Genomic DNA, 26,272 nt, shown 5'->3' on the forward strand with positions numbered 1-26,272 from the left:
TACTCTCTCACTTCATCTCACTTTACCCTTCTCCCTCCCCGTGTCCTCAAGTACATTCTCTACATCTGCATTTTTATTCCTGTCCTTCCCCTAGGTTCATCAGAACCTTTTCTTTTCTTTTAGGTACCATATATATGTGTTAGCATACGGTATTTGTTGTTCTCTTTCTGACTTACTTCACTCTGTATGACAAACTCTAGGTTCATCCACCTCACTGCAAATAACTCAGTTTGGTTTCTTTTTATGGCTGAGTAATATTCCATTGTATATATGTGCCACATCTTCTTTACCCATTCATCTGTTGATGGACACTTAGGTTGCTTCCATGTTCTGGCTATTGTAAATAGTGCTGCAATGAACACTGTGTAATAAGACCTACAGTCTTATTAAAATGCCTACCTAGTTTGATAGTTCTGCATTGGCCCAAGCACTTACATTCCCAAGTAGCTTCTGGGTGATGCTAATGCTGCTGGTTCAGGGACCAGGAGTAATACTTTGGCCATAGTTAAAGATTAGATGCTTCACAGTTCACTTTTTGATGCATAACATGGATACCAAAACCTTATATTGCGATTTGCCTGTTTTCCTGAACATCTTCTGTTACTGTAAATAAATATATTTATTTCTGTAAATAAATGAGATAAAACCATGAAAAAAAAAGATAGAAAAGGAAAAGAGGAAAAAAACCCAGACATCAATCTCGCTTAGGCAAATAGATGTAAAAATGTTAAATAAAACACGAGCAATTTGATTCCAGCAATGTATCAAAGGAATGATATAGCCTCTGGCCAAGCAGAATTCATGCCAGGAAGGTTAGGGTAGGTCAGTGTTTGGGTCAGTGTTGGGAAGTCTATCCATTTAATCCATTGTGTCAACAAGTTAGTGAAAAAAATTGCACATTCATATCAACAAATCCGGAAAACGGCATTAATAAAAAGAAATGATATGACATTCCAATGAAAACTTCAAGGCAAAATATAGTAGAAGGAAGCTATTTAAACATAAAAGACTGTTTAACAAATTTAACAACAAATATTATCCTAAATGGTAAAAAACCAAAGCCATCCTAATTAACTTCAGAAACTGTATGGAAATACCTGCTATCACTGTTTTGAATTCGACTTTGTCTTGGAAGGTAAAGGAAATTCAATGAGACAAGAAAATGCTAAAGATGTGATTGAAAACTACAGAAACTCAAGTGGAAAACACTAGAATTTTCTTGAATAAGAAATTAGGTGGGATGGCTAGGTCACACACACAGACACATATAAACAAATACGTATACACAGAAGTCAATAGGCTTTCTTTGATCTAAGGTAAAAAAGGAAAATATTTCATTTACAATAGAAACAAAACACATGGAAATACATTTAATCAAAAGACTGGATCTATTTTAACCAAAATTATAAAATCATTTTGAAAGGCATAAAACAAGACTTGAAGAAATGGAAAGGCATACCATGTTCTTGGAAGAAAAAATCTAGTATCAAAAATGTCAATTCTGTCAAAATTAAATAAATTACAGGCAGTTCCAATTAGAATAGTACTGCAGTCTATTTTGTTTGGAATTTTTAAAATTGAATTAAAAACACTAAAATTTAAATGTGATGTCCCAAAATAGATAAGAAAATCATGAAATGAGCACTTATGTGAACTTGCCTTACCAGTATCAGAATATTTTATTTCTGTGTTAGTCAGGATAAGCTACTATATCATAGTGAGTAACAAATTAATCCCAAACCCTAGTGCTTTTTTTTTTTTTTTTTTTTGCGGTACGTGGGCCCCTCACCGCTGTGGCCTCTCCCGCCGCGGAGCACAGGCTCTGGACACACAGGCCCAGCGGCCATGGCCCACGGGCCCAGCCGCTCCGCGGCATGCGGGATCCTCCCGGAGCAGGGCACAAACCAGCGTCCACTGCATCGGCAGGCAGACTCCCAACCACTGCGCCACCAGGGAAGCCCCCCTAGTGCTTTAACACAAGAAGAATTCATTTCTTGCATATGCTACATGTCCATAATGATCTGGCAGGGGCCTGTGTTATGCAGTCACTCCGGAATTCCAGATGATTGGGACCTGTCCTCTTGTAGCTGCATCATTTGCGACTTGGCAGGAGACAATATATGGAGAAGTCTCTCTCTCTCTCACTCTCTTTCTTTTACTCCCTCCCCTGCCCACACACACACACACTTCTATGCTTTAGCCTGGAAGTGATACATATCATTTCATTTCCACTACCAACCTGTTGGCTGAATTAGTTGGCTCTGCCTCATTGCAAGTGGGCTAGGAAAAGTAGGAGCTCATATGAATTATATGTATAATGTTGCTATAGAAATAGATAAATAGATCAGTGGGAAAGACTGGAGAATATAAATATTAAATCACATATATTCAAAAATTTATTCTATGACAAGGATAATGAGTTAATTCACTATGAAAGTGGATAGAGCTGTGAAAATGAGCAAACTACATGAAAAAAGTATTTTACATAATATAAAATAGCAAACTCGAGGTGAATTAAAGACCTAAATGTAAAAAAAAGAAACAGTAAAAAACTGAAAAGAAAATCTAGGAAACAATGTGAAAAAAGCCAGGATTTGGGGAGGTTCTTTTAAACCAGAACATAAAAACCCCAAAAGCTATTAAAGCAAATACAGACTACTTAAAAATTGTTTACATTTTTATGGAAAATACATAAATTCAAGAGATAAATAATAACACTAGAAAAAATATTTGAAATATTCATGACATGCAAAGTGTTTATACCTATAACATACAAAGAGCACCTAGAAAAAAATGACCAGAAAGCAATCCAACAGAAAAAGGGACAAAGGGGTATGAATAGACAATTTATAGAAGGGAAAATCCACATAGCCAAAAAATATTAAAAGAAGTCCAAATTCTCTAGCTGTTAGGAAAATAAAAACTATGTATTAACAATGTTAACATATTTTACATATTTTAGACTGACAAAACTAAAAAAAACCTTAATATCTATTACTGTAGGTGATGTGGGGAAAATGGTAAATTAATCACTAGTGAAATGTTATAGTGTTATACCCTTTTAGAAGGCAATCTGGCAACATAAAATAGAAACATACAACCCATATACATATATGCACATGAATATAAATACAATCCACTAGCAATTCCACTTGGAATCTATCTCATTGAAATAAAGCATCGGACTGTGGAGACATAAAAATGTTTATAGTAGCATTGTCTTTAGCAGCAAAAACTGGAAGCAAAGTGAATTTTAATACAAATAGGGAAGAGAGTGTATAAATTATGATACATCTATACCACAAGAATAATATTTAGCCATTGAAAAGAATGAGTTAAATCTACCTGTTGTCTCTGAAGCATCCAAACAATATTTTGAGTGAGAAAAACAAAATTCAGATGATAGTGAAAATCCTATATGTGTAAATGTATGGCTATTGTGTTTGTATTTCTGCCTATACTGTTAAAGGACCTGGACAAATAAGAAAGAATTTATACTAGGTTGTCAGAATTTTCTTTGAGCCCGGTGGGTCTGTGTTGTGTGCCAAGGAGGAAGTTCAGTAGAAAGGAGAGCTAAGGAAACAAATATCAACTCTTGGAGAAAAAAAGCATATATAGGATCTTACTGATAAAATTTTGCAAACAAAGTTATTCCCTGTGTGGGGAAGGAGTGATGCCAGAGCAAGTCCCTGCTTATAAGGTGTGTGTGTGCGTGTGTGTGTGTGTGTGCAAATTAAGGACAACTTTTGCTACTGTATGGCTGAGTCATTTTATTAATGTGAAACTATCATGAATATGCTTTGTTTTTTTTGTGGGAAAGAAATTAACTTCAGCAAGTCATACATACTTAGGACATGGCTATCAGCCATGAGGATCCAGGAAGAGGAAGGAGCCACCTAAGCCAGCCTCACCTACTCTTCAGGGCCAGGAATGCAGACTCTTGAAGGCCAAAGAAATGTAGGTGTTCTTCTGAGTTAGCTGGACCTTGTGGGACTTTAAGCAGGGTGACATGATTTGACATATGAAATGTATATATGGGATATTCTCCTCCCTTTCACCCTCAGCCTCCTCTCATCCTTAACATTCTTCAGGCTTAACATTCAAATCCACAGATATGATTTTCTACACTCTTCCCTGGTTCCCCTCATTGTCTGGATTAATGCCTCCCTCTTCTCTTATCAGGCCTAATACCTTTGCTCATCATAATACTGCCCATTTTGTGTAGGTAATTTTCTCTTTCTCTGTCACTATACTGTAAATGTTTTCTAGGCTATATCCACAGCACAGTAGTACCTGGTTCAAATTATCATCTTGCCCCACTAATGGAGGATTAATAGATAAATCCTGATTTTTTAGCATTTATTTTAAATTTATTTATATTTAGCTTTTATTATTTACTTAGGATTTATTCTCTTTCTCCCCACCCCACCCCCAAGCATTGATTAAAATTCCTTTAGAAAAAGTCAGGCTGTCTCCACCAGACAGGGAGAAAGAGGGAAAGATAGGCTTAAGACAGCTTGGGAGGAAAAATTAAAGGTGGACACACACATACATACTCACACTCTCTGTCAGCTCTGCGAGGTGGTGGAAGCAGAAGTGAGAGATCCAGAGTGGAAGAGAAGGTGTTCCCTTCCACAAGAAGGCTCTCCTTTGCTGCCTCTCTAAATGGGGTGGGGTGGGGCGGGATGGGGCAGGGTGAGCACTGTTCTCTTCAAGGTATCACTGGAGTTTTCTTTTCAGGGTTTAAGGGTGCTTGGAGGACCAGGCAGTGCAACATGCGATTCATATAAACGCTGAAATTCCAGGATTCGACAAAAGCAGAGTGAACTAGCAGATTCCCCGAAAGCGTCGGATTTTAGCCCAGCTTAAATCCAAGACAGGAATAAGGACACAGACCTACTAGAGAATGGACTTGAGAATATGGGAAGGGGGGAAGGTAAGCTGTGACAAAGCGAGAGAGTGGCATGGATATATATACACTACCAAACGTAAGGTAGATAGCTAGTGGGAAGCAGCCGCATAGCACAGGGAGATCAGCTCGGTGCTTTGTGACCGCCTGGAGAGGTGGGATAGGGAAGGTGACAGGAGGGGAGACGCAGGAGGGAAGAGATGTGGGACCATGTGTATATGTATAACTGATTCACTTTGTTGTAAAGCAGAAACTAACACACCATTGTGGAGCAATTACACTCCAATAAAGATGTTAAAAACAAACAAACAAACGAACAAAAAACCTTTCTGAACATTAAAGCGCTTCCCTGGAGATACTTTTCTCCCTCGCAGGAGAAGCGCTCAGCCAGGCAGAACGAGTGCATAAACTCGGCTCCCAGTAGAGTGCCGGCTTACTCAAACCCGAGCTTCCGCGCCCATCTCAGCCCACATCCCGCAGTTCCGAGTCCCCGCAGTGAAAGGTGTGGTATCGGGCAGAGGGGTAGATGGCCCCCAGAAAGGCTCGGAAGACTCGAGTGCCCACGAAACCTCATCTCCCAGGGCGTCTGGCTGGAACGCCCTCAGAACCTCAGTCCACCTCGGTTTCTGAGAAACGGTTGGCACCTACTGGCGAGCCCCTCCCAGCTTCTCCCAGCGCCCTGTACCAGCTTGGCCATTTGAAATGGTCTTGGACTAGGAGACGAGGCCTCGAAGCCCGCCAGGGGCGGGTCTGGGGTGGGGAGATAAGACGAGCAGACATGCCCTCCAGTATTTATGCAAACCTGGCAGCCGGGTGGGGAGAGGAGGAAGAGCCCCCGACCCCTTCGCAGGGAGCTCAGCCCAGTCCCCACCGCCTGCGCGGGGGCCTCATCTGGAGAGCGCTACTGGTGCTTTTCATGGGACAAGGGTGGCTGGGGAAGGTGTCCCCAAAGCTTAGAACCTATCACTGCTTCCCAGGGGAATCGGCCTGCTAGGGAAAGGAACTAGGTGTTTTGGGAGCGTTTTGGGCTGGAGCGAGGCCCGGAGCGAGCGCTGGCACGTCGCCCCCACACTTGGCCAACTCCGACCTCCAGAAGCAGGGGCCTCTGCAGAGCTATGGCAGCATTCCTGACCTCCCTGGATGTTGAGCGTCCATCGCTACAGCTCTTTCGCGAATCCTTCCTTTCCCCTTGGTTCATCTGGGGTTCTAGCTGCGGACCCCATCTGGCGCAGTTACTCCGAGGGGACCTAGCTAGCGCCCCCTCGAGGAGTGCGTGGGGAACCCGGCTTGCAAACTCTCACAGCAGGTAGCAGCAAAAGGCTTGGTGGCTGAGATGGTGCAGTGAGACTGTTGTTAACAGATGATGCAGCTGCAGCTCTGCGCAAGGGGACTGGCGAGCACGTAGCCAGGTACTGCCCCTTCCCAGTGACGTCTTTACAGTGGGTTATAAAGACCTCACGCGCAGCCTGCCAAGGTTCTGCTAACTCCCGAGCCGAGCAGGACCCGAGCCAAGAGGCGCCTGCAAAGCTGCAGACGGTGGCGGCGGCGGCGGAGGCGGCTGTAGTGAAAGCAAAGGAAAAAATCTCCAGCTGGACGCAGGGCCCCAGAATTCCTGCCACAGGCTCTGAACTTTGACGGGTCGTGCTGTGACTAATACCTCCCACCCCCACCTTCGCCCCGAAGTCCTCACGCAGCACAGGATTTTGCCTTTCCCGCTGCAGATAGGAGGAATAGCAGTTGCAAGCAGCAGCAGGTGCAGTAAGGTGGAGGATCTCTGCTTCCTGGAACCGCGACCCGTGGAATTTCTTTCTCTTTTCCATCTCAACGCAGGAGAGACGCTGTCTCCAGATTACAGAACTCAAGTGCTTTCTGAAGCTCAAAAGTGGAGGAATTCAAAGCCACCAAGGGTATACAGCACATCTAGAAGCTTTTATCTTAGCGTCAAGTCTTCTGCTTACAAGGAAAGAGTTCTGTCTAGAAAGAGCCTGCAGCCCTCCTGTCTTGGTTAAACAGGACTCTGACCCCAGGCGCTGGCTCAGGACCCTGCTGCAAAGGATTTGTGTGTGTGTACAGAGAGGAAGGTTTAATTGCTTAGCAGAAAAATGGATAACGTCCTCCCTGTGGACTCAGACCTCTTCCCAAACATCTCCACCAACACCTCGGAGCCCAACCAGTTTGTGCAGCCGGCCTGGCAAATTGTCCTTTGGGCAGCTGCCTACATAGTCATTGTGGTGACCTCCGTGGTGGGCAACGTGGTGGTGATGTGGATCATCTTGGCTCACAAGAGAATGAGGACAGTTACTAACTATTTCCTGGTGAACCTGGCCTTCGCAGAGGCCTCCATGGCTGCATTCAATACAGTGGTGAACTTCACTTATGCTGTCCACAACGAGTGGTACTATGGCCTGTTCTACTGCAAATTCCACAACTTCTTCCCCATTGCTGCTGTCTTTGCCAGTATCTACTCCATGACAGCTGTGGCCTTCGATAGGTGAGCTTGCCCTTTGTGGAAAAGGGGAAAAAATCCTTAAAGGAAGATAGCATTGCTATGCAGCTTCAGGGTTGGATAGTGCCTGGTTCAAGGTGGAGATTGGCCACCTGAACCCCTGGATTTATACTGACAGTCAGCTGAGTCAGTTGTTGATGGGGTATTTTATCTTATCTCACGATTTTCTTTTCTATTTCTTTCTTTTCCTACTCTTTTTCACCCATCACCAGTCTCCCTTCCTTTATGTATACATCCTACCTTTTTTCTTCATTTCTCTCTTTTATTTTTCCCTTCTCCACTCATCTTCCTGACATTTTCCATTCAACTCCTACTTTGCTTCTTTCCATATATTCCTTCTCTCTTTTGCCTTTAATGCCTGAAGGGGATACCCAGGATGTGGCCAAGGGGCCAACCCCTGGCTAGGGCTTTGTGAATCCTTGCAGGCCTGCTATTCAGCTATACAGCCTTTTGATACCTTCCAGTTTTAAGTACCCATAGGACAACTTTCTCATCTTCAATTTTTCCTGAATATTCAGGAGCTTTCTGCTCCCAACACAACTCTCCAATATTATTTGGATGTGAAAAGCATTTTATTAGAATCATAAAATACTCAGGATTCTAATTCAGCTCTCTCTATGCTGCTAGGGGTTCTCATTCAGAAATGAGAGGCAGCTATGCTGTTCTTAAGGATCCAGGAGTTTTTCTAAACTTCTCTAGCCATGTGAGGTCAATGTTTTTAGCCTCTCTACATCTACAGATAAACATGCTTGGCAAAGGCAATTAAAGGCAATTGAAAGCTCTTTCTTTCCCGCACCCAACAGGCTAGGGTTTCAGAAGCTGATTAAAAGTGAAAGTGTTGGCATTTTCACACATTAGAGCTACAGTTCTGGAATGAAAGTGTCCTCAGGTGGCATAATGGAAAATTGATCATTAGAGCACAGCTCTATTTGTATTGACTTTTGGGTGGGTGTCCTAGGTCTCTAATGTGTATATCTCTGGGTGTACAAGTGTTAAATGTTTACCTAGGATGTGGAGGTATGTTTAAAACACCTACCACTGTGATTTTAAAATGGGTTCTTTTGATGGCCTTGCTGAGATAAATGAATATGAGAAGCCCAAAGAAGGAGCTAAGAGAAAAACTTCAAAAAATATCATTCCCAAATTACTGAATTCTTTTGTATAGAGATTTGCAATTGATTTGAGGTCTTTTGCAGGTTCTGTAGTCAATGATCGCTTTTAAAATCAGAGAAAACTATGTTTTCTTTGCAGTGATGTCCAAATGCTAATTTTTAAGTTCCCTTTATGCAACTCTTAAGTGCTTAATATGTTGTGTGTAAAATAAGTTGTGGTGAATCAATTTATATTTTAAATGTAGAAGGGAAACCAATTACTCAAAGTGGTAGTGAAATGAATTCTTTTGTAAATTTATCTCTTATGCTATTCTGGTTTTTAGATATTTGGTTTGCTGAAAGTGAGGTACCTGTAATCTTTCTGCACTAACTTGCTCTTTTAACTTCACATCAGCCCTCTTAAACTTAGAAAACTCACAGCATGATGTATAACTGATTATATGTGCAGTGAAACCTGGTGCCTTTTCGGCCTTACAAACGCTGTCTTGATTATCCCTAAATTAGAGGGGAAGTTGGTATTTTTACTGCATCAGGTACTTGTGTGAGCTCAAGGGAGACCTGACAGTCAGCATGAGCCCAAGCATTCAGTAGCTGATGGAACACCAGAGGACAGCTCTCTTGCTTTGGCTTACACAGAAATGACATGTTCCACAGCCCTTCTCTTTCCCTTTGAACTTAGAAGGTTAGGGGCAAGATACAGGGTCAAACTCTTCAGTGGGTTGGGCAAGGAGCCAGATTTTGGCTGCCTTGACTCTGGCATCACAGGCTCCACTGTTTCTCTCCAGGCAAACCATAGACCCTGACCCTTCATGACACCTGCTCAGTGAGGTCAGAGGATCTCTGGTGTCAGAGTTGAGAGCAATGACAACAAGAAATGTCATCTGTGCCTGATGTGCAGATTATCAATGGCATGCTCAGGGTTAGAGTTCAAGGTAGAGTGAGGGATGATGCCTCAAGGCTGTGTCTCCAAGTCCTCCAAGTGCTCCTTCTGTTTTTCCTTGCTCAGCCTCATGAGCTGAGTAAATTAATCTCCTCAGGCCCTCTGATGAATCTAGCTCCACCACAGGCATGGTCATCCATTCTCTCCCAAGAATGCTTTAGAAAGGAAGAGACCTCGAGCTCTTTCCATATGAATGATTGCTTCTTTCTCCACCATGACAATGCAGACTTTGAGGAAATGTTAAATTATCTTTTTGTATGCTCCTTGAATTTTTAACAGATAACCTTTGAATCATATTAAAAATGAAAGCAACATGGTTTTCCAGATTATAAAATTAAACCTTGTTCATGAAGGACATAGAAACAAAAATACAAATCAACCATTAATTCGCAATGTAAAAATAACACCTGTTAACAGTTGAATTTCTTTTATGACTATTACACTACATAATTGAAGTCAGATTCTAGATAATTTTGTAACTTACTTTTTTCCATTGATATTAATGGAAAACATTAATAATATTTTCCCATGTTATTAAAATGTCTTCAGTCACATAATCATAGTGGCTTCGTATTATTCCATTTTTTGAATGTGCCATTATTACTTTAACCATCTCCCTAGTGCTGGGAACCTAGGTGATGTCTAGATTGTTTTGCCATTATGATTAAGGTACTAATAAACATTTCTGTATGATAATTTTATTTTGCTTTCTTGATTATTTCTTTAGGGTAGATTTCCCAGAAGTAGAATTACTGGGTAAAATGAAATGAAATTTTTTAAAAATGCCATTGGTATTTTAATAGAAATTGCATTTAATCTGTAGATTTCCTTGGATAGTATGATCATTATAACAATATTAATTTTTCCAATTTGTGATCATGGTATATCTTTCCATCTGTTTGTGTCATCTTAAAGTTACTTCATCAGAGTTTTCTAGTTTTTGGAGTACAAAACTGTCTTAGTTAACTTTATTCTTAGGGATTTTATTCTTTTTGATGTGATTTTAAATAGGATTGTTTTCTCAATTTCTCTTTATGATAGTTCATTGCTATAACATAGAAAAAGAACAGATTATTGTATATTAATTTGGAGGCTGCACCTTTACTGAATTAATTTATTAATTTGAATATTTATTGGTGGTGTCTTTAGGATTCTCTATGTATAATATCATGTCATCAGCAAACAGTGACAACATTACTTGTTCCTTTCCAATTTTGATTCCTTTTATTTATTTTTCTTGTTTAATTGCTGTGTCTAGGACTTCTAATACTATGTTGAATAAAAGGGGCAAAAGTGGACATCCTTGCCTTGTTCCTGATCTTAGAGGAAATGCTTTCAGCATTTCACCATTAAGTATGATGTTAGTGGTGGGCTTGTCATATATGACCTTTATATGTTGAGGTACATTCTCTCTATATCCACTTGTTGAGAGTTTTTATCATAAATGGATGTTAAATTTTGCCAAAAACTTTTCTACATCTAATGAATGAACTTATAATTTTTATTCTTCATTTGTTAACTTGGGTGTCACATTGACTGATTTGCTGATATTGAACCACCCTTGTAACCCTGTGATAGATTCCACTAGATCATAATGAATGGTACTATTAATGTATTGTCTAATTCGGTTTGCTAGCATTTTGTTCAGGATTTTTGCATCTATGTTCATCAGTGATATTGACCTGTATTTTACTTTTTTGTGTTATCTTTGTCTGATGTTGATATCAGGGTGATGCTGGCTTCATATAATGAATTTGGAAGTGTTCCTTCCTCTTGAGTATTTTGGAATAATTTGAGAAGGTTAGATGTTAGCTCTTCTTTAAATGTTTTGTAAAGTTCACCTGTGAAGCTGCCTGATTCTTCACTTTTGTTAGTTGGGAGTTTTAAAATTACTGATTCAGCTTCTCTACTGTTAATTTGTCTATTCATATTTTTTTATTTCTTCCTGATTCAGTCTTGGGAGATCATGCATTTCTAAGAATTTTCCATTTCTTTTAAGTTGTCCACTTTATTGGTGTATATTTTTCATAGTAATCTCTTATTACCCTTTGTATTTCTGAAGTATTTATCTGTAACTTCTCCTTTTTCATTTCTGATTTTGTTTATTTAGGTCCTCTCTCTTTTTCTCTTGATGAGTCTGGCTAAAGATTTATCAATTTTGTTTATCTTTTCAAAGAACCAGCTCTTAGTTTCATTGATCGTTCCTATTGTTTTTCAGTCTCTATTTCATTTATTTCTGTTCTGATATTTTTTATTTTTTTCCTTCCACTACTTTGGATTTTGTTTCTTTTTCTAGTTCCTTTAGGTTTAAGGTTAAATTATTTGTTCGAGATTTTTCTTGTTTCCTGATGTACACTTGTATAAACTTCCCTCTTGTAAATGTTTTTGCTGCACACCATAGATTTTGGATCCACTTTCAATTTCTCTCCAGGTATTTTTTATTTTCTCTTTGATTTCTTCAGTGACCCATTGATTGTTTTCTAGCATATTGTTTAGACTCCATGTGTTTGTGTTTTTGCAGTTTTTTTCTTGTAGTTGATTTCTAGTCTCATACCATTGTGGTCAGAGTAGATGCTTGGAAACTTCCCTGGTGGTCCAATGATTAAGAATTCACCTTCCAATGCAGGGACACAGGTTTAATCCCTGGTTGGGGAACTTATATCCCACATGCTGCAGGGCAACTAAGCCCCCATGCCACAAGTACTGAGCCCGCATACTCTAGAGCCCGTAAGCCACAGCTAGAGAGAAACCCACATGCTGCAAATAGAGAAGTCTGTGTGCTGCAACAAAGAGACCGCACACCACAACTAAAGATCCCATATGTCACAACAAAGATCCTGCATGCTGCAACTAAGACCTGATGCAGCCAAATAAATAAATAAATAAAATAGTAAAAAAGAATAGATGCTTGATATGTTTTTAATTTTTCTAAATTTATTGATTGTTTTGTGGATCAGTATGTGATCTATTTTTAGAGAATGTTCCATGTGCCCTTGAAAAGAATGTGTGTTCTGCTACTTTTGGATGAAATGTTCTATATATGTCTATTAAGTTCATCTGATCTAATGTGTTGTTTCTCTAATGCATTGTTGCCAGTGTTTTCCTGTTGATTTGTGTCTCAAAGATCATCCATTAATGTAAGTGGGGTGTTAAGGTCCCCTTCTATTATTGTATAAGTATCAGTCCTTTATTCAGTGCTTTGCTCTTCTCCACTTCACTTAGTCCTTCACCTGGAGTTTTATTTTGTTCCCTCATTTGGAATATATTTCTTTGTTGTCTCATTTTGCCCAAGACTCTGTGTTTATTTGTATATATTGGTTAGGTCAGTTATTTTTTCCAGTGTTAGAGAAAAGAACTTATGTAGCAGATTCCATTGGGTACCAGTAGCACATTCCCCTTTGGACACTAGAGATATATTATCTTGGTGTGCCCTCTGTGTGGGCTGAATGGGCCCATCTGTTGTAGTGGGACCAACTACTGTGAGTGTGCTGGTTGGCAGAGCTGTTTTCCAACCCAGCTGGCTGCCAGTCCTGCCTTGTGTGTATGCTGCCAGTCACTAGTGGGTATATCCTGGTCCTGGGATGGCTGACTACATGTGCTGGGGGTCCCAGCCCTGATACTGGCCCACTAGTGGACAGGGTTATGGCCTTGGGTGTCCTGGAGCTACTGCAGTACTGCTGGTGAGCAGTGCTAAATTCCAGCATGGCTGTGTGTGCCAGGAGGCCATGGGGCTCTTCCTAGTACATGGGTGGGTGGTATAGGGTCCAACATGGTTGATTATGTGGCCCAGGAAGTCACTGGGCTGATCCTATCCTACTGGTGGGCATTTCTGGTTCCTGGCATAGTTGACTGCATAGCCCAGGGAGTCCCAGAGCTGGTTCTGGACTACTGGTGCATGGGACCTGGCTCCAGTGTTAATGGGCTAGAGGGAAGATGTCAAAATTGTCCTTGCCAGAACCAGTGTCCTTGTGGTAGAGTGAGCTCTCAAAAATAGCTGTCTTTAGAGACTTGCCAGCAAGATGGCAGAGTAGAAGGTTGAGAGCTTATCCCTTCTTACAAAAGCATCAAAATCAAAACTAACTGCTGAAAAAACATCTAAAAAACTAAAACGCTGGAACCTACCAAAAAAGATACCTTAAGTCCAAAGACAAAAAAGAAGCCACAATGAGATAGTAGGAGGGGTGCAATTGCAATAAAAGCAAATCCCATACCCGCCAGATGGGTGGCCAACAAACCAGAAAACAATTATACCACAGAAGTTCTCCCACAGAAGTGAAAGTCCTGAGCCCCACATCAGGCTTCCCAGCCTGGGGGTCTGGCAATGGGAGGAGGAGTCCCAGAGAATCTGGCTTTGAGAGCCAGTGGGGTTTGATTGCAGGAATTCTACAGGACTGGAAGAAACAGAAGCTCTATTCTTGGAGGGGTCACCCAAGGTCTATTGTGCAGGAAGACCCAGGGAAAAAAGCAGTGACATCATAAGAGACTGGGCCAGAGCTACTTGCTAGTATTAGAGGGTCTCCTGCAGAGGCAGGGGGTGGCTGTGGCTCACTGCAGGGAGAAAAACACTGGCAGCAGAAGCTCTGGTGAGTATTCATTGGTATTAGCCCTTCTGGAGGCCACCATTTTCCCCCAAGACCTAGCCCCACCCAACAGACTTTAGGCTCCAGTGCTGGGATGCATCAGGCCAAACAACCAACAGGGCAGGAAAACAGCCCAACTTATCAGCAGACAGTCTGCTTAAAGTCTTCCTGAGCACATCCCTGACACCAGAGGGACAAGACCCAGCTCCACCCACCAGCAGACAGGAAAAGACCTAAAATAACAAACTCAAAACAATTCAGGAAATGGTAATAGAAAGATACATATCGATAATTACCTTAAATGTAAATGGATTAGATGTTCCCAACAAAAGACATAGACTGGCTGAATGGATACAAAAACAAGACCCATATATATGCTGTCCACAAGAGACCCACTTCAGACCTAGGGACACATAAACACTGAAAGTGACGTCATGGAAAAAGTTATTCCATTCAAATGGAAAACAAAGAAAGCTGGAGTAACAATTTTCATATCAGACAAAATAGACTTTAAAATAAAGACTATTAGAAGAAACAAAGAAGGACACTACAAAATGATCAAGGGATCAATCCAAGAAGAAGATATAACAATTGTAAATATTTGCACACCCAACATAGGTGAACTTCAATACCTAAGGAAAATACTAACAGCTATAAAAGGGGAAATCAACAGTAACACAATCATAGTAGGGGCTTCTAACACCCCACTTTCACCAATGAACAGATCATCAAAAATGAAAATAAATAGGGAAACAGAAGCTTTAAATGATACTTTAAACAAGATGGACTAATTGACATTTATAGGACATTCCATCCAGAAACAACAGAATACACTTTCTTCTCAAGGGCTCATGGAATATTCTCCATGATAGATCATACACTGGGTCATAAATCAAGCTTTGATTAATTTAAGAAAACTGAAATCGTATCAAGTATCTTTTCCAACCACAGTGCTATGAGACTAGAAATCAATTACAGGAAAAAAAATCTATAAAAAATACAAACACATGGACGGTAAACAATACACTACTTAATAACCAAGATATCATTGAAAAAATCAAAGAGTAAATCAAAAAATACCTAGAAACAAATGACAATGAAAACACCAAAACCTATTGAATGCAGCAAAAGCTGTTCTAAGATGGAAGTTTATAGCAATACAATCCTACCTTAAGAAATAAGAAACATCTCAATTAAACAACATAAACTTACAACTAAAGCAAATAGAGAAATAAGAACAAAAAAACCAAAGTTAGCAGAAAGAAAGAAATCATAAAGATCAGATCAGACATAAATGAAAACGAAATGAAGGAAACAATAGCAAAGATCAATAAAACTGAAAGCTGGTTCATTGAGAAGTTAAACAAAATTGATAAACCATTAGCCAGACTCATCAAGAAAAAAAGGGAGAAGACTCAAATCAGTAGAATTAGAAATGAAAAAGGAGAAGTAACAACTGACAGTGCAGAAATACAAAGGATCATGAGGGATTACTACAAGCACCTATATGCCAATAAAATGGAAAACCTGGAAGAAATGGACAAGTTCTTAGAAAAGCGCAACCTTCCAAGACTGAACCAGGAAGAAATAGAAAATATAACCAGACAAATCACAAGCACTGAAATTGAGACTTTGATTAAAAATCTTCCAACAAACAAAAGCCCAGGACCAGAAGGCTTCACGGGAGAATTCTCTAAAATATTTAGAGAAGAGCTAACACTTATCCTTCTAAAAATCTTCTAAAATATAGCAGCAGGAGGAACACTCCCAAACTCATTCTCTGAGGTCACCATCACCATGATAACAAAAACAGACAAAGATGTCACAAAGAAAGAAAACTACAGGTCAATATCACTGATGAACATAGATGTAAAAATCCTGAAGAAAATGCTAGCAAACAGAATCCAACAGCACATTAAAATGATCATACAGCATGATCAAGTGAGATTTATCCCAGGAATGCAAGGATTCTTGAATACATGCAGGTGAATCAACGTGATAAACAATATTAGCAGATTGAAGGAGAAAACCATATGATCATCTCAATAGATAAAGAAAAATCTTTCAACAAAGTTCAATACACTTTTATGATAAAAAATCCTCCAGAAAGCAGGCATAGAGGGAACTTACCTCAACACAATAAAGGCCATATATGACAAACACACAGCTAACACCATTCTCAATGGTGGAAAGCTGAAACCATTTCCTCTAAGATGAGGAATAAGACAAGGTTGTCCACTCTCACCACTATTATTCAACATAGTATTGGAAGTTTTAGCCACAGCAGTCAGAGAAGAAAAAGAAATAAACGGAATCCAAATAGGAAAAAATGAAGTAAAGCTATCATTCTTTGCAGATGACATGATACTATATATAGACAATCCTAAAGATGCTACCAGAAAACTACTAGAGCTAATCAATGAATTTGGTGAAGTAGCAGGATACAAATTAATACACAGAAATCTCCTGCATTCTACACACTAATGAGTGAAAAATCTGAAAGAGAAATTAAGGAAGCAGTCCCATTTACAATTGCAACAAAAGGAATAAAATACCTAGGAATAAACCAACCTAAGGAGACAAAAGACCTGTATGCAGTAAACTATAAGACACTGATGAAAGAAATTAAAGATGATACAAATAGATGGAGAAATATACCATGTTATTGGACTGGAAGAGTCAATGTTGTGAAAATGACTATACTACCCATAGCAATCTACAGATTCAGTGCAATCCCTATCAAACTACCAATGGCATTTTTCACAGAACTAGAACAAAAAATTTCACAATTTGTATGCAAATGCAAAAGACCCCAAATAGCAAAAGACAACTTGAGGAAAAAGCGGAGCTGGAGCAAACAGGCTCCCAGGCTTCAGATTATACTACAAAGCTACAGTAATCAGGAGAGTATGGTACTGGCACAAAACCAGAAATATAGATCAATGGAACAGGATAGAAAGCACAGAGATAAACCCATGTATATATGGTCACCTTATTTTTAATAAAGAAAGCAAGAGTATACAATGGAGAAAAGACTGTCTCTTCAGTAAGTGGTGCTGGGAAAACTGGACAGCTACCTGTAAAAGAATGAAATTAGAACACTCCTTAACACTATACACAAAAATAAACTCAAAATGGATTAAAGACCTAAATGTAAGGCCAGACACTATAAAACTCTTAGAGGAAAACATAGGCAGAACACTCTATGACATGAATCACAGCAAGATGCTTTTGGACCCACTTCCTAGAGAAATGGAAATAAATCAAAAATAAACAAGTGGGACCTTATGAAACTTAAAAGCTTTTACACAGCAAAGGAAACCATAAACAAGGCAAAAAGGCAACCCTCATAATTGGAGAAAATATTTGCAAATGAAGCAACAGACAAAGGATTAATCTCCAAATTTACAAGCAGCTCATACAGCTCAATATCAAAAAAAACACAAAAAAATTACCCAGTCCAAAAATGGGCAGAAGACCTAAATAGACATTTCTCCAAAGAAGATGTACGGATTGCCAACAAACATGAAAGGATGCTCAACATCACTAATCGTTAGAGAAATGCAAATCAAACTTCAATGAGGTATCACCTCACACCAGTCAGAATGGCCATCAGCAAAAAATCTACAAACAATAAATGCTGGAGAGGGTGTGAAGTAAATGGAACCCTCTTACGCTGTTGGTGGGAATGGAAATTGATACAGCCAGTATGGAGAACAGTATGGACGTTCCCTAAGAAACTAAAATTATAACTACCGTATGACCCAGCAATCTCACTACTGGGCATATACCCTGAGAAAACCATAATTCCAAATGAGTCGTGTAACACAATGTCCATTGCAGCTCTATTTACATTAGCTTGGACATGGAAGCAACCTAAGTGTCCATCAAAAGATGAATGGAATAAGAAGATGTGGCACATATATACAATGGAATATTACTCAGCAATAAAATAAAACGAAACTGAGTTATTTGTAGTGAGGTGGAAGGACCTAGAGACTGTCATACAGAATGAAGTAAGTCATAAAGAGTAAAATAAGTACCGTATGGTAACACATATATATGGAATCTAAAAAAAGAGAAGAAAATGGTTCTGAAGAACCTAGGGGCAGGACAGGAATAAAGACACAGATGTAGAGAATGGATTTGAGGACATGGGGAGGGGGAAGGGTAAGCTGGGACGAAGTGAGAGAGTGGCATTGACTTCTTTATACTACCAAATGTAAAATAGATAGCTAGTGGGATGCAGTCGCAAAGCACAGGGAGTTCAGCTTGGTGCTTTGTGACCACCTAGAGGGGTGGGATAAGGAGGGTGTGAGGAAGACACAAGGTGGAGGAGATATGGGGATATATGTATATATATATAGCTGATTCACTTTGTTATAAAGCAGAATGTAACCACCTTTGTAAAGCAATTATACTCCAATAACGTTGTTAAAAAAATTAAAAGATCAAAAGCTGGTTTTTGCAAAGATAAATAGAATTGATAAACCTTTATCCAAACTCATCAAGAAATAAAGGGAGAGGGCTCAAATCAATAAAATTAGAAATGAATAAGGAGAAGTTGCAACGGACACCACAGAAATACAAAGGATCATAAGAGACTATTACAAGCAACTATGTGCCAATAAAATGCACAGCCTGGAAGAAATGGACAAATTCTTAGAAAGGTACAATCTCCCAAGTCTGAACCCAGAAGCAATAGAAAATATGAACAGACAAATCCCAAGTACTGAAATTGAAACTGTGATTTAAAAACTCCCAATAAACAAAATTCCAGGACCCAGTGGCTTCACAGGAGAATTCTATCAAACGTTTAGAGACAAGTTAACACTTATCACTCTCAAGCTCCTCCAAAAACTTGCAGAGGAAGGAATAATTGCAAACTCATTCTATGAGGCCGCCATCACACTGATACCAAAACCAGACAAAGATACCACAGAAAAAGAAAATTTAGGCCAATATCACTGATGAACATACATGTAAAAAATCCTCAGGAAAATACTAGCAATCCAAATCCAACAATACATTATGATGTACTCCATGATCAAGTGAGATTTATCCCAGGGATGCAAGGATTTTTCAATATCCACAAATCAATCAGTGTGATACACCACATAACAAATTGAGGAATAAAACCCATATGATCATCTAAATAGATACAGAAAACCTTTTGACAAATTCAACACCCATTTATGATTAAAAAAAAAAAACCTCCAGAAAGTAGGCATAGAGGGAACTTACCTCAACTTAATAAAGGCCATATATGACAAACCTACCACTAACATCATGCTCACTGGTGAAAAGCTGAAAGCATTTCCTCTAAGATCGGGAACAAGACAAGGATGTCCAATCTCACCACTTTTATTCAACATAGTTTTGGAAGTCCTTTCCATGGCATTAAAGCAGAAAAAGAATAAGATAAATGCAAACTGGAAAGGAAGAAGTAAAACTCTCACAGTTTGCAGATGACACGATACTATACGTAGATAATCCTAAAGATGCCACCAGTAAAATACTAGAGCTCATCAATGAATTTGGTAACGTTTCAGGATACAAAATTAATACACAGAAATCTCTTGCACTTCTCTACAGTAACAACAACAAAAGATCAGAAAGAGAAATTAAAGAAACAATCCCATTTACCATCACATCAAAAAGAATAAAATACCTAGGAATATAACTACCTAAGGATACAAAGGACCTGTACTCCAAAAACTGTAAGATGCTGATGAAAGTAATTGAAGGTGGCACAAACAAATGGAAAGATATACCATGTTCTGGATTGAAAGAATCAATAATGTCAAAAAGACTACTACCCAAGGCAATCTACAGAGTCAATGCCATCCCTATCAAATTACCAATGGCATTTTTCACAGAACTAGAACAAAGTATGTTAAAATTTGTATGGAGGCACAAAAGACACCGAATATCCAAAGCAATCTTGAGGGAAAAAACGGAGCTAGAGGAATCAGGCTCCTTGACTTTAGACTATACTATGAAACTACAGTCATCAAAACAGTATAGTACTGGCACAAAACCAGAAATATAGATCAATGGGATAGGATAGAAAGCCCAGAAGTAAACCCATGCACCTATGGTCAATTAATCCCTGACAATGGAAGCAAGACTATACAATGGAAGAAAGTCTCTTCAATAAATGATGCTGGGAAAACTGGACATCCACATGTAAAAAAATGAACTTAGAACATTCTTTAACACCATATACAAAAACAAACTCAAAATGGATTAAAGCCTAAATGTAAGACTGGTTACTATAAAACTCTTAGAGGAAAATTAGGCAGAACATACTTTGACATAAATCACAGCAATATCTTTTTTGATATGTCTCCTAGACAGATCAAAAATAAACAAATGGACCTAATTAAACTCAAAACCTTTTGCACAGCAAAGAAAACCATGGACAAAGCAAAAAGACAACCCACAGAATGGGAGAAAGTATTTGCAAACAATGCAATGACAAGGGATCAGTCTCCAAAATTTACAAACAGCTCATGTAACTCAATATGAAAAAAACAAACAACCCAATCAAAAAATGGGCTGAAGACCTAAACAGACATTTCTCCAAAGAAGACGTACAGATATCCAAGAGGCACATGAAAAGATGTTCAATATCACTAAGTATTAGAGAAATACTCTAAAACTACAATACTCAAAACTACAATGAGATATCACCTCACACTTGTCAGTATGGCCATCATCAAAAAATCTACAAACAGTAAATACTGGAGATGGTGTGGAGAAAAGGGAACCCTCCTACACTGTTGGTGGGAATGTAAATTGGTACAGCCACTGTGGAGAACAGTATGGAGGTTCCTTAAGGGACTAAAAATAGAGCTACCATATGATCCAGTAATCCCACTCTTCGGCATATATCCAGAGAAAAACATGGTTCAAAAAGATACATGCACCCCAATGTTCATTGTAGCACTGTTTACAATAGCCAGGACATGGAAGCAACCTAAATGTCCATCAACAAATGAATACATAAAGAAGATGTAGTATATATGAAATGGAATATTATTTAGTCATTACAAAGAATGAAATAATGTGATTTGCAGCAACATGGATGGACCTGGAGATTATCATAGTAAGTGAAGTCAGACAGGGAAAGACAAATACCGTATGATATCGCTTATATGCAGAATCTTTAAAAAATGATACAAATGAACTTATTTACAAAACAGAAACAGAGAAGGAACTTATGGTTACCAGAGGTGAAGGGTGGGTGGGAGGGATAGATTGGGAGTTTGGGATTAACATGTACATACTACTCTTGTATTTAAAATGGATAACCAACAAGTACCTACTGTATAGCACAGGGAACTCTGCTTAATGCTCTGTAATAATGTAAATGGGAAAAGAATTTTAAAAAAGAATAGACACATGCATATGTATAACTGAATCACTTTGCTATACACCTGAAACTAACAAAACATTGTTAATCAACTATGCTCCAATAGAGTAAAATAAAAATTTTAAAAAAAACCCACAGAGATTGATATCTGGATGTGAATGATCCAGAGCCTATTAAATGTTAACCTACCCATACCAGCTACCCCAGCTCCTTTGAAAGCTTCCATTATAGAAAGTGGGATTGCTTAAAAGCCTTCATTACAAACAGATTGGTAGATTAAAATACCAGCATCCCTACTGACATCAGGTGGTGTGTGGTTTTAACTTGTTTGCCGTTCCTTTTGTTTGTTTTTAATATGGAATAAATATCTTTGCCCATTTTTAAAAAAATGGCTGCCTTGATTGTCTATGTCTCCAGTGGGAGTCCCAGTTCTCTCTTGCCTCTCTGAGGGGCTCTCTAAGATCAACAAGTGGGTCTGACCTGGTCTCCTTTCAAATTACTGCTTCTGCAGTGGGTCTCAGAGAGTGTGAAATTTTGCATGTACCCTTCAAGCCCAGAGTCTGTTTCCCAAAGGCCTCCAGCTCTCCCATATGCAAACTTGGTTAGCCTTCAAACCCCAATGTTTGGGGACTCACCTTCCAAGTAAAGGACCTCTGGGATTGGGAGCCCTCTGTGGGGCTTGGACCCCTCACTCCTTGGGAAGAACCTCTTCAATTGTGATTATCCTCCTATTTGTTGGTCAGCTCGCCAGGATTGTGGATCTTGACTATACCATGTCTTTGCCCCCCATCCCACCTGTCTCCTTGTGGTTCCTTCTTTATATATTTAGATGTGGAAAATCTTTTTGGTTCATCTTCATGTCATTCTCACTAATTTTGGTGTGTCCATGGGAGGAGTTGAGCTCAGGGTCTTCCTACTCTGTCATCTTGGCTGTTCCTCAAAACACTCAGGATATTATATTTGGTTTAGACCTTTACTGCATTTTACCCATAGTCCATTTCAGTCTTTAGTCATGTATACTTTTATGGTAACCCTGGCTGGAGACTCTACATCTGAATCATATTTGAACCACATGGGTCCACCTGAATAGGACAACTTGGACAACAGTCAGCCACATCCCCTCCTTCAATTCACTCTAAATTGTCACAGGCTCTTGGTTTCATCTGTCTTTGTACCCATTTCTTATGGTCTTGTTTACTGAAATCTTGTTGTTATTTGGTACTTTTTGAAATGAGTCCACCAACAGTGTTATGAATCTACTTGGGCTTGGAGGCAAAAAATTCATGCTATTTAGAGTTGTACATAACAGCAGCGAGAACGTGAGAGGCTCTGCCATTACCACAATGATTTAGTAGATGACTCTGTGTCATCTCTATTGCCTGCTCAAAGACCTCTTTGGTTATAAGTTGTGAGATTTGTCTTAGTTGAGTAGATAAAGTTGCTGGTCAAATGATCTGGCTAAATAAGTTCCCTGAATTTTGATGATTAAGGAAATGTCCTGGAAGAAAACCCCAACTGATGAAATGTTAGTGACCTCAGGTAGAAGGACTATGTGCTCCTTATAATGGAAGGGAGGGGAGTAGGAGAAAGGATGAAGTGACCTCTTGTTCAGAGGAAGAGCCAAAGGGTGATGCCATGTAGAAAGACTGAGTTTTGTTTTGTACAGTTCCCAACATGCTGGTCAATGCAGAATTTATTTGACAAATAATTATTGAGAATTTAAGGGCTTAATGTCAAGATCTAGGAAATTCTGAAGACCTGGGTCCAGTGAGATCACTCCTGCAGGATGATCCTGGATGTCTGTACAACAGAAAACGCTGAGCAATAATTATTCTCACATATGTTCAGACTGGGAGAAACAAAGGTATAATATGCATGTACTTCTCCTGCTGCATGTATTTTTATTCAACAACCATTTACAGAGCCCCTGCCATGTGCCAAGAAATTTGTATATTCATTTATTAAATTAAGCTTTCATTGAGTATTTACTATATCCTAGGCACTGAGGAAGCCAAGGATACCAGCATGAATAAGTCACAGCAACTACCATCCTCAAAGAATCTGTGGAGGATAAAGAGAGAAGAGATAGCCATGCTCTTAGCTGTCACCCCTCCTGGTCATTTGAACCCAGGGAGATGCAGTCCCTCAAAGGAAACTTGTACCATCACAGGAAGAAGTGAGTGTGGATAAGGGAGAGCAAGGACTGGAATTGGAAGGGAAATGTAGAAGAAGGATGTGGTGAGACAGATATCCTAGCAGAGGAAAGACATTCTGTTTGCCAAATGACTTAGGGCTGGTATAGGTGAAAGTTATGAGAATACTGCAGCTTGTCAGAAGATTGGAATTCTTTCTCACAATAGGATTGTTTCATTCTGTGTTTTTAAAAATGTGCAGGCTTATATTTTGCCAGACTTAAAGCACTATATGGAGAGTTCATTTTATAAAGCAAAATTATGCAAGAGGAAGACAGCACCTCAAGCTTTCATCAGAGAGGCCACATACAATTCAAATCAGAGCTCATGGCCCACCACGGGACTGAAACAACCTGAAGTGGAGAACATAATCTACATCCCACACAGCCTCCAGACAGTCTCTCTGGTAGCCTGATGATTAATGCATAAACTAGAAAGACATTTCATTGACTGCCTTCTAGTCCCATGAGCGCAATGTAGTCAATAAATATTTATTGAATGTAATTTCCTGGGGCTTGCAGCACTTACTCTGTGATAACTTACAAGCGAATAAGCAAGAATTGTTCAGGGTGGTTACAAATAAATATATAAATGTATGTTAATGGAATCCAAAATACAAATGGACAGTAAGAAAGGAAATATGTATCCTTCTGCAGACAAGTCATCCAAGTGGTACTAGATTTAGGGTAAATAAGAAAGAAGTGCATTACACAAGCCCCAGAAGTGAGAATTGCAAGAGAGAGAAAGAAGAAAGAAAAAAAGGGAGGAAGGAGATTTATAAATGGCTCTATTTCATACAAATGAAAATATATACATTTTTAAAGTCAATCTTTTTTAGTCTCTCTGGCTTTATGTGTACAATACTTTTATCTGTCACTGAAATAGCGCCTACACTCAGGAAATGGCAGAGTTAACTGAAATGGGCTTCCAAATTACAATTTTTGCAATAAAAATAAAATATGGCTTTCTGCCACCCATTTGGAGCTACAGCACTGATATGCTTATGCGATCCCCCTTAAGCCCCAGTCACATTAGATTCTGAGCCATGTATCACCAATTCGGCCATGAGGATGACTGTTAGGTTAAATTTATTAAAGTCTGAACATTTATTCTGAGTTAAAAGTAAATTAAAAATTTGCATTTGAAATAATATCCAAAAGAGACAGTGTAATCACCACATTCTCCCTTGTGCATCCTCTCTAAGCTCCTGTGAAGTCTGAGAATGCACAGACACAGTGAAAGCAGGAGCCTGGGAGGTGCTGAAGCTGAGACAGGCATCTTCACGGCTGCATGTCCAGCTTTGTAGGGGAAAGATCTTGTCTCTGGGAAATGCTTCAGTGAGCAATTCTACAATTTTAATACAAACACTCAAAAGAGACTCTAGTCATGACCAACCAGGTCCAGCCCTTCAGCAAATTGGAAAGAAGACAATAGTGATTGCACAAATCCACATCCACTGGCTCTGATTCTAGGATTGCCACAACAACCCCATGACTAAAGAGGAAACAAAGGTTTCATTGCTGTCAGGCAGCAGGAAAGAGGCAGAACCAAGAGGGAAATCAAGACTTCTCAGGATTCTTTTCAGGATACCACCCCAAGTATAGAAGGTCATCAGGTCTGCAGTATACTGGACCTCTGTTGGAAGTAGCCAGACAATGCTTGATTCACTGCAGGTTGAGAGTTGTCTTTGCCTTCTTTCTTTCTTTCTTTCTTTCTTTTTTTTGCGGTACGCGGGCCTCTCACTGTTGTGGCCTCTCCCGCCGCGGAGCACAGGCTCCGGACGCGCAGGCTCAGCGGCCATGGCTCACGGGCCCAGCTGCTCCGCGGCATGTGGGATCTTCCCGGACCAGGGCACGAACCCGTGTCCCCTGCATCGACAGGCGGACTCTCAACCACTGCGCCACCAGGGAAGCCCTGCCCTTTCTTTCTTATATATAAATTTATTTATTTATTTTTGGCTGCGTTGGGTCTTCCTTGTTGCGTGCGGGCATTCTCTAGTTGCGGCAGGCAGAGGCTACTCTTCGTTGGGGTGCGTGGGCTTATTACAGTGGCTTCTCTTGTTGCGGAGCACGGGCTCTAGGCACGCGGGCTTCAGTAGTTGTGGCGTGTGGGCTCAGTATTTGTGGTTCACGGGCTCTACAGCACAAGCTCAGTAGTTGTGACGCACAGGTTTAGTTGCCCCGTGGCATGTGGCATCTTCCCGAACCAAGGCTCAAACCCGTGTCCCCTGCATTGGCAGGCAGATTCTTAACCACTGTGCCACCAGGGAAATCCCTGTCTTTGCCCTTTCAATGCTCTGTAGATGGTAGTTGAGTAACAGACTTTATAGCCACCAAATCAACCAGGGAAATTTGCCCAGAGATTTATAGATTACTACTCACCTCCACCACAATATCTTTTGCAAGTCTATTCCTAATTCCGCTCTCTCCTGACTTCAAGACTACCTACACTTAGTGTCCTTTTGTTAAAGCATAATTATATTTCCCAAATAGGTGATAACATTTTCAGAGTCATGCTGACACTTTTGTGTGTTTGACAAAGGAGGGGCACAGTGACTTGCTGATATGTCATGACTAAAATATTCAAATAAGAGTAGAGACATGGGTATGAAATGTACAGTGTGGGAAGTCCATAATTATGTAATATCTTTTTATG

The 26,272-nt window shown here is 39.7% G+C and overlaps 1 protein-coding gene across 1 annotated transcript in view; it reads left to right on the plus strand.

The window, feature by feature from the left end:
- Positions 1–7,011: 7,011 nt before the first annotated feature.
- The window catches only part of TACR1 (tachykinin receptor 1), a gene marked incomplete at both ends in the record, with an annotated part of 93,390 nt that continues 74,129 nt past the window's right edge, over positions 7,012–26,272 (plus strand). The window contains one exon of the mRNA XM_079940793.1: positions 7,012–7,400. Within this exon, the coding sequence (XP_079796919.1) occupies positions 7,012–7,400 (389 nt within the window). The remainder of the gene's footprint in view (positions 7,401–26,272) is intronic.

This window comes from Stenella coeruleoalba, assembly GCF_951394435.1.
Source record: "Stenella coeruleoalba genome assembly, chromosome: 13".
NCBI lineage: Eukaryota > Metazoa > Chordata > Mammalia > Artiodactyla > Delphinidae > Stenella > Stenella coeruleoalba.